Raw genomic sequence first — 9646 nt, 5'->3', positions numbered from 1 at the left:
TTATCTGCATGACCCACTGGCTGATGCTATCCTTTATATTCTATTATTTTCTGTTATTATTTTGATTTCAATTTATTATAACAAATATAAATACAAGCCCGGACGGGAATCAAACCCCGACATCTGCATAAAGACTGTAATCCAGAGTTTATTACCCCGATGCGTCATATGTCGCTAGGCGGGTCCTGGCTGACGTTGACCAATAGGAGCAGATTTAGAGCGTTACCGAGGAAACGGCGTACAAGGCTACGTGACGGTGAGGGGCTACAGGAGCGCAGCTAGCGGAACAGCGGACCGAGGCGCAGCTTCTACATTATAATTTTTTGTTTTACTGATTACTGATAAAAAAAAAAAAATATTTCCGGCAGCGGTTTGGATCTCTGCCGAGGCTGACGCTTCCGTGGCCGGGGTGGGAGCTCAGTCCGGCGCCCTGAGGTTAGTTTGCCAGTTAGCACGGGACCACAGAGCGGGCTAGACCTCATTGCCTCTCCCGGACTGTGGGCTCTGCTGCGGGGATGGAGCTGAGCTAGCCGCCGGGCTGGGACCGTCTGGCCTGGTTCTGACCTGATTTTTCCGCACAGCAGCCCGTTTCCTTTCGGAGACCGAGCCAGGGATGCGGGATGAGATGAGGCGCCGCGGACCGAACCTGAAACCCAGACCCGACCAGTCGTGTTAGCCAGGTGAGTTGCCTCCAGAACCGGGCTCGGTTCGACTAGAGGAAGCGTCTCAGGTCAGATGGATCCCCCACACTGAATCAATGATTATCAAGATTGAACTGATAATTTCTGTCGGGATATTTTCATGTTCAGTTTAATGATTTAACGATGAAAACAGTGCAAGAGGCTAAAAGGCTAAAACATGTATTAAAATAACACCAGCAGCTTTCTATGAAATATGTGTCCAACTGTAGATCAGTTCAGTATGGATTATTGATCCTGACGTCATCGTAAGGGAGCTTTCCTATTGGTCCATGTCCTGTCAGCTTCTAGTGGATCACTGGTCTCATTCTGGTCTAGTTCGGTTCTAATTATTATCAGGACAATCTGAGTCAGCTGATTATAATATAGAAACCCAGCCACCAAGCATGTGGTGACAGTGGAGAGTACCACTGTCTTTCAGCAGGAAACCTCCAGCAGAACCAGAACCTGTGATAATGCAGCAGCGGTCTGATCTGGAAAACCCTCAGAATTATGGTGCCAAGCTGGCTCTCTGTGACTAGTGAAGGAACTAGACCGGCCTGCAGCTTTAACCTTTAATCTTATGCATAAAATGCATAAAAATGCAAACAATTATTTTTTTTAAATCTAAAAGTCAAAAACAGGATTTGATTATGGATCATCTGTAGCAAAGAATCTAAAAATCCCCGGACGGTTCTGGTGGAACAGTTTTACAGAAACAGGTTTTTATCTTAAATGTTTATATTTATTGATCAATTTTTATCTATCTTATTCCTACGCCCCATGATGCTTTGTGTGAATTATGGGTGTGACTTCCGCCGCAAGCCGGAACTGCCATTTGTTTACATGTTACCCTAACGCTAACCGTCAGGGTAACATGACTCACTTGCTTCAGATGCAGATGTGGGTTATCTTGAACTTGCTGCAGCCACGAACTAAATGTGGTCTGATTATTAGGGAACATCTAATAATCAGTAACAACAGTTCCCGAGCTCCACAAGGGCATCTTACGACACTTCCCAGTGGCAAGTTTCTCTCAATAACGGGTTGATGTGTGGTTCGGTTCGGTTCTAGTCCAGTGGGGAGATTCAGTGTTGCGCAAGACCTGGAGCGCAGCAGCTGCGGTTATTTCTCTGCTGATTTGCAGCGACAATCAGGGAGATCCTTGAGGTTCTGGTTGTGATGGATTAAATAAATCCAGATATTTTATTTTGTCTAATAAATAAAATGTTCCAGGCCAAATCATAATGATAAAGACTCAGATCATGAACTTTATTATTTTTTAAATTCAAACGAAAATAAGATTGACCTCACACCGAGCTGATATTGTGTAGTTCTGGTGTTTTATACTGTCGGAACAACTCAGATCTATGATAGATCTCAGATCTTCTCTGCTTTTCTTTATTCCTGTCAGAGAAACGAGCTGCTAGCAGCGATGCTAATTCATTCCGGTACAAAACTTACCGATCTTGTTCCTGTCGCTCCTCTGATTAAACTCCTAATTACGATCCTCTGCACTGAGCAGCTCTCTGACAGCAGACGGTGTCCGTGAACAAGTTTAACTAAACATTGTATTAAAACCGAAAAGAGAGATGTAACTTCTATCATGAACATAGATTAGCAAAATAAACCTACAAATTACAATGAAATAATGCTACTTCCGCTAGCTGCCGGAAGTAACACCCATAATCGTTTCCCCAGTAAGCCCCCCAGGAATAAGGTCAATAGTTATTGGTGATTATTCCAACAATCGTCTGAGCTCCAGATGTGAACCACTGACCAGTTGGACCAGTCCGGAGTAATGAGACCAGTGGTTCCAGAACCAGGAGCTGAACGGATCTAGTGATTCTGGTTCTGGGTGAAGCTTCAGACTGATGATGCACACCCCTCCGCCCCCCCCCCCTCAGGGATGGAGGTGTGTGGCAGGAACCCGAACCGCACGGCGCCGACCCCTGACCCCCGGCGCTCCGAGGTGCCGCTCAGCTCGCGGACCAACGGCTGGAGCTGGCCGCCTCACCCCTTCCAGCTGTTGGCCTGGCTGCTCTACGTCTACTTCGCCATCACTGGCTTCGGCGTGTTCGTCCCGCTGCTGCCGCCGCACTGGGTCCCCGCGGGCTACATCGTATCCTTGCTGCTGCTGTCCGGGGTCAGAGGTCAAACCGCGTCACCCCGTGCCTCTTGTTGAGATTGTGACCGATTGAGCAGAGAGGGCCGGTTTTAGTCGCGTTCCTGATCTTCCTGAGGAGATCCAGAGTTTGCAGCTGTAATTCTGTATTCACAGAATTACACAAAAATGATCAAAATAAACTTACTTAATGGAAACAACAATTTTGAAAACACTGGTTCTGATAAAAAGTTTTAAATGTTTTGGCGCTGGGATGAAGTGGTTTTCAGCTGCATTTAAATAGATTATTTTCAAAACTGCAATGGAAACATTTTAATTGCTTCATCCAAGTCAGATTATCAACAGATGGATGTTACTTCTGGTGGAAACGCAGAAGACGACGACAGGAAGTGGCAGGAGGAGGATGTTGGTTTTTGGCTCCATCACAGCTTTACTTCATTATGTCATTTCAATATGTTGAATTCATAACTGTTTTGGGAAATCTCAGTTTCCCCAAAACGCCGCATACATTGCCTCCTAAGTAGGCGGGGCTTGTTGCGCCAACGCCTGAGGAAGGCTGACGACTCCTCTGATTAGCTGATGGTGATGAGCGCGAGCGGCTGGATTATTATCTCATGTAAATGTTTACATCCATCTCTGCATGGTTTTTAACGACTAGTGAACAAAGTTATTAATGTCCTTTCTTCTTTAATGGAAACACTACAAATGTGAAATTGTATCTTTTTAACATCAGTAGAATATTGACAAAGATTTTCAAACATTAGTAACAGAAATGCAGCAACAAAAAACAAAAAAGCTGCAGGAAACGTTGGGACCGAGCGAGTCCGGCTCCAGGTCTACAGGTGTCTCCTAGTCTCCACCTGTTGCTGGTCCCTAACCGCTGCTCAGTGCACCGGCATCCTGTTCGTGTCCCACCTGTGCGTTCACGTCCTGGCCGTGTCCGTCGACCCGGCTGACCTCAACGTGAGGATGAGGAGCGACAGAGGGCCGGTCCCCGCCTTCGACCGCTCCAAACACGCACACGTCATCGAGAACTGCCACTGCTACCTGTGCCAGGTGGATGTGTGAGTAACGGCCTCAGAAACCGCTGCAGGTGTGTTTACCTGCGCCACCGCTTAGGGAGTCATTAAATCGGCCTCAGGAGGTCGGAGTGCCCCCCTCAGGCCGCTCACAGCCGCAGCAGCTCAGTCAGCCGGTTCAGCTCCGACTCACAGGAGCAGCTTCTGCTCAGAAAACACGGCTTCATATAAAACCGCCACGATAAGTAAAACATGGAGGACAGAGCTGCTGTTTCTGTCTCCTTCCAACCGGCCAGGAGGCAACACGTGGCACTCAGGGCCTGTGAGGTGGAGCATGATGGGAGCTGAATCCAGATCAGTGGGATGTCTCCTGGGACAGGAAACCTCCCATGATCCTCTGCTGCCCATCCAACATCTGAAGCACATTTCAAGTTCACCTCACTGTAGCAAACAGGAAGGGGCGGAACGGACCGCTGTCAGTCTGATACCTTATTTGGAAATGGGATCATTGCAATCCGGAAGTGAAGGGGGCGCCATTTCCTGTACTTCCGTTTTTATTTTATTTTGAAAGCTGTGATATATTTTCACCTTAAGGAAGGAGTTTCACTCTCAGAATGTATTTTAACTTATTTATTTTATTTTCTTCAGCGCAGCTCAGTTTTTAGCAAATTCTGTAGCTTTCGGTTATTTCTAAATCTGCTCCTAGTCGCACTATTTCGGGCCTGCTACTGCCTCTAGTGGCGTGGGGTGGTAACACAACTAATCTACGGTAATTACATTACTAAATCAGAATACCACAACGTCTTTATTATTTATTATTAATTCTGGCATTACTGGCACCGTAAAAGATAAATTATCTTATAAAACAAGATATTTTTTCATTTTCTTAAGGATGTAGAGCTAATTAAATGACAAACAATACTTTTGTTTTTATTTTAAAGGTTTTGTTGGCCCTAGTGGCCTTTGTTTGAAAGTAGTTCGACAGGAAAGAGGGCAATGAGAGAGAGGGAAGACATGCGGCAAACGCCACCAGGCCGGGAATCAAACCTGCGACCACTGCCATGAGGACCAGGGCCTCAACGCGTGGGCTGCGCTCCGCCCCTGCGCCACCACAGTACCCCTAACAAACAATACTTTTGTACATTATAATAATTTCTATATATCTCCATCATTTATAGGAGGAACAAAAGACATAAGGAGACATGAAAGACAACATGATCAACTATAATAAAAATAACATTTGCAATGTAAGAAATTTAATTGAGCAAAAGTCAATGACAAACAAATGAATTAGGTAGAGAAGAATAACAACCCAGGTTGTTACAACCAGGGTTGTTAAACAGATATAAGCAAAAATTCACATCTTTGTTTTTACAGTGCCATGTATATTGTTGAGACATTTTGTTGTAGAGTCTTATATATATATAGAAAAAACAATATGAAACTATTTAATCTATCAACGAGGAAATCTTCCTTTGACTCTAAAATGATAAATCATATTCATGAATCACATTATTACACGGCCCATCTGTGGTGACAATGCAAAAAAAAGCAGCCTGCAGAAACTTTATGTGTCCTACAATGATGGCATGAGGCTCAAAGAGCCTCGATGGAGCAGTGCTAGACATAAGTTTGTACATAAAGCTGTTCCCACATGTGCAGCTGAGCTCAGGAATCTTATGTATAAATGCATGTGTAGATTATCTGTGTCATGCAATAATATGATTGCATTTTTAGTAAATCCTGCTTTTAGTGCTGTGAGATTCTCTTCAAGATTATGAAATCATGGCGTCATCATTTATTTGTGACTCAGTGAATAATACCATGTCATGTCTATTTTTAGTTTATTTTGCTTGTTTTCACCTTTTTTCTATGGACCTTTTATGTGTCTGGAATAAAGATTTGATTGATTGATTGATTGATTGATTGGTTGATTGATATGATTATCAACAATTTGTGAATAGAGTAAAACACTTAGTATGCTATAGGTAAATATTATTTAGTTTGGTTGAGAATAATTATTGCACTGTCAATAAATGACGTCTAATAAATGTTCTTATTGCCAGAGGAACAGCAACACCTTCATGATCTCAGAGGTTCAAACTGATAAATAAAGAGGATGGATGATCTCTGCTGAAATATTCCTGCCATCTTTCATGTTCTTTCAGCAAACAGTTGAGACAGAGATGTTTTTGGTTTCACCATCATTTACCTGCTGTTATACCTGCCATTCAAAGTATTCTTAAAAGATTCTGTTAGTCTGCAGCTCATGTGACCAAACCACCGAGGAGATGAAAAGTTAAAACTCAAGTTAAAATGTTTAGTTTTAGCATTTTAACTCAACAACCTCTACCTAACTAGAGGTTATATACAACCTTAAGTTGGGTAACCCCAAGGTCTTCTTAATAGATAGAGTCTCTGAGAACAGTTCTTAAAGATATAGTCAGTGTTTTCAGCAAAGTTGAGCTGACTGTCCAGGAATGACACAAGGATTTTAAAATTTGCCACAGTTTCAACAGGTTGGCCATCAAGTGAAACTGGAATCACTTTCAGTTCTTGTTCATCTCATTTAATTAGCTCTACTTCCTTAAGAAAATGAAAAGGTATGTTCTTTTGTGAGGGAATTTATCTTTTACTGCTCCAGTAATGCCAGAATTAATAATAAGTAATAAAGACTTTGTGGTATTCTGATTTAGTAATGTAATTATATTAGTTGTGTTACCACCCCCACGCCACTAGAGGCAGTAGCAGGCCCGAAAAGATGCGACTGAGGAGCAGATTTAGAAGTACACCGAAAGCTACAGAATTTGCTAAAAACTGTGAGCTGCGCTGAAGAAAATAAAAGAAATAAGTTCAAATACATGCTGAGAGTGAAACTCCTTCCTAAAGGTGAAAATATATCACAGATTTCAAAATAAAATAAAAACGGAAGTATAGAAAATAGCGCCCCCTTTTGGAAGTCCAAAAGACTTCCAAATAAGGTATGAGACTGACAGTGGTCTGTCCCGCCCCTTCCTGTTTGCTGCAGCGAGGTCCTTCTCGCAGATTTAACCTGGCATGCTGCATTGCATTCTGGGGAATGTAGTGTTTTACTTCACTTGGAGTGTGTGTTGTTTCAGGGGACCCAAGTCGAAGCACTGCAGCGCCTGTAACAAGTGTGTTGCTAACTTCGACCACCACTGCCGCTGGCTCAACAACTGTGTGGGCAGCAGGAACTACAAGTGAGTACTTCCTGTTTCCTCATGTCAGCTGGCGGGTTGAAGGAAGCTCTGCAGGTGAAAACACAAGAAAGCATCAGGAGGAACAGCAAGTCCTCCTGTCAGTCTGAAGCACAACTACATGTCGGATCAGCTGATTCTGATCTGGCTCTACTGCTGGGAGGAGCCCAGATTTGGGTATTAAAATGTTTTTTATTGGTCTGAAATTTTCATTGGTTGGAAGCAGAAAATCATCATAATTAACAGAAGAAAGTGTTGAAGACATGAATATGATGTGTGACTTAATATTGTATAATATTCCCACTTATTGAGATGCAGCAGCTTGTTGAGGGGATCACAGTTCTGCTGCGTCATGACCGGGTTCCTTTCTGCTCCATCTGGACGCCACGTTGGTCACACCTGTGTTACTGTCCTCTTTGTGACTTCTGATTGGCTGATCCACTGCAGTAGGGCGGGGCAGGACATGTGTCTTCTCGTGTCCCCCTGTCCTGCAGGTTGTTCCTCCACAGCGTTGTCTCCGCTCTGCTGGGCGTGTCTCTGGTTCTGCTCTTCGCCTCCTACGTCTTCGTCGAGTTCTTCAGGGACCCGTCCAACCTGCGCACCGACAAACACTTCCTGGGTAAGGCTTGACCTCTGACCCCGTGGAACAAGGCTTGTAGCTTGGAGTGTGAGACGGAATGTGTTTGCTGTGTCCACAGTCCAGAATCAGACAGGTGTGTGGTTCGTCTTCCTCCCTATGGCTCCTCTCAGGTCAGCGGCCGCCGTCATCCCGGTTCTGGCTGCCGTTACCATGGCAATGGGCCTGCTGTCGTCGGGGCTTCTCTGCCACTTGCTCTGCTTCCACATCTACCTGAGTAAGAGCCTCACCTGTCTCACCTGTGTCCCCCGCCGGCCGCTATGGCTCACCTGGAGCCGTGTCTCCTCAGTGTGGAACAGACTCAGCACCTATGAGTACATTGTGCGACAGCGCCACCGCCTGGACAGCAGAGACCCCAGGACATCCACTGCAGCTAAGCAGAGACGACGCCCGTCCGTCGTCCAGGTAACGAACTGCTCACCTGAGCGGCCCAGCCTGCCGCTGCGTCCTGACGCCTCTGCTGTCCCAACAGGATGTGAACTACTCAGGGACCCTGGGGTACACCAGCCCCCGGCTGGACATCCAGCAGGGACAGGCGGACACCTGTGCTGGTTCCGATCGGGTCCCCAGGTAACGCCCAGTCCTTGTTGCCATGGAGACTGCTGTCTCTGACTCCCAGGAAGCAAACAGAGTGTGTGCTGTGTGTCTGAGCTGAGGGAGTGTGTGTTATAGAGAATCGTCCCGTATTCAACCGATACGGGACACGATTTGTTCGACACACATCGACACTAGGGCTGTATAATTAAATCGATTCTACAATATGTATTGATTTTTCATCCGCGAGTATCGATACATTAGACCACAGGGGTCCATAGCCGCATACGTCTGGTTTGTGACGGCTTGGCAGCCAGACTCCGCCTCCCCCAGTCCCACTTTCAACTTGTGCTTAAAGTGCACATTATAAACTACACACCAGTTTTTAAATTGCGTTAATAGGCCAAGTAAAACCGGAGTTATGCTAAAATAAGTAAACCATATTTACCATATAAGTAAACCGGCTTTTCCGGTTATGACAGGAAATGAGCTTCCAAAGGTAAAAATGAAACGCAACGTTAGATTCCTTTGATTTTAGAAATCTCAAATCTTCAATAAATAACTATGGGATGTATTTTGTTGCTAAGAAACAAAGTAAAGTTGCTCAAGTAACCGTGAAAAAGAAGCGGATCGGAGCAGCGGCAAAAGCAGTGAGATCGCGAAATTATTGCAAAGTTTGGACACAGGAGCGATCGGTGGCATCCGCTGGGTGATTTGTTTTTAGCCTAGTGGTTTCTGCTCTGTATGTGAAGGATTACCTGAAGAGTCAACGCGCAGCAGCAGCGGCGCTCTGCTTGGAGCAGGAAGACGGAGAGGGGAAACCCGCAGCCATGACGACGATGGCAGATCAATCATTCTTATTGGTAACTGACAAACAGTATCAGAGACTGAGAGAACGATGAGAGGCAGATACTCAGATATACAAGAGGGGAACGGCGGCGCTGCAGCTGCCAGGACTCGATCACTACGGGGTGAGGCGGAGCCGCTTCCCCAGCAGCTAGTAGTAAGCGGCTTACAGCCACGGCTAACTCCGGGAGCCAAGGTAGAAAAGCCTTTTTCCCATAGTCCAAAAGACTTTATTTTACCCCCCTACTCCAATCAGAGCCAGGTAGTGTGTAGTTGATGCTTTTAATCAGTTTTCAGTTAATTAAATCCAACTGAAAACTGATGAAATCCAAGTCTATGGAACACAAACTGTCANGATTGATTGATTGATTGATTGATTGATTGGTTTTCTTAAAAGGTAGAGTCTCTGAGAACAGTTCTTAAAGATACTGTTCTCAGAGAGGTGCGGGTACCGTCCCCCCTGGTTGAAAAGGGGCGCAGGTTTTAATTTTTTTAAAATGTTTTTATCTCTATTTTTTATTTATTTATTTTATTGTTTATTCATTGTTACATGACTCTGTGTTTCTGTTTTTAATGTAAAGCACTTTGAA

The 9646-nt window shown here is 44.8% G+C and overlaps 1 protein-coding gene across 4 annotated transcripts; it reads left to right on the top strand.

Moving 5' to 3' along the window:
• Positions 1-107: 107 nt before the first annotated feature.
• On the top strand, positions 108-8437 carry zdhhc1 (zDHHC palmitoyltransferase 1). 4 transcript variants are annotated; one of them, XM_015021475.1, is made up of 9 exons: positions 108-435; positions 585-680; positions 2585-2799; positions 3691-3866; positions 6941-7042; positions 7534-7658; positions 7738-7893; positions 7966-8081; positions 8149-8437. In XM_015021475.1, exons 3-9 carry the CDS (start codon positions 2587-2589, stop codon positions 8248-8250), a joined length of 990 nt encoding a protein of 329 aa, XP_014876961.1. In that variant the 5' UTR covers positions 108-435; positions 585-680; positions 2585-2586; the 3' UTR covers positions 8251-8437. The 4 variants fall into 4 exon arrangements, with proteins under 4 accessions (XP_014876961.1, XP_014876960.1, XP_014876959.1 ...); XM_015021474.1 differs by having other exon boundaries at positions 582-680; XM_015021473.1 differs by having other exon boundaries at positions 108-680.
• Positions 8438-9646: the final 1209 nt, after the last annotated feature.

The sequence above is a fragment of the Poecilia latipinna genome, unplaced genomic scaffold, assembly GCF_001443285.1.
Source record: "Poecilia latipinna isolate Pla-1442-1.1 unplaced genomic scaffold, P_latipinna-1.0 Scaffold2791, whole genome shotgun sequence".
NCBI lineage: Eukaryota > Metazoa > Chordata > Actinopteri > Cyprinodontiformes > Poeciliidae > Poecilia > Poecilia latipinna.
Note: the sequence above shows the minus strand (reverse complement) of the source record. Positions and strands in the feature narration are given on the sequence as shown.

Coding starts and splice junctions, on each gene's coding strand:
- zdhhc1 (XM_015021475.1), top strand. CDS start 2,587: ATGGAGGTGTGTGGCAGGAACCCGAACCGCACGGCGCCGACCCCTGAC. Junction 7,043..7,533: donor GTGGGCAGCAGGAACTACAA/GTGAGTACTTCC, acceptor CCTGTCCTGCAG/GTTGTTCCTCCACAGCGTTG. Junction 7,659..7,737: donor CACCGACAAACACTTCCTGG/GTAAGGCTTGAC, acceptor CTGTGTCCACAG/TCCAGAATCAGACAGGTGTG.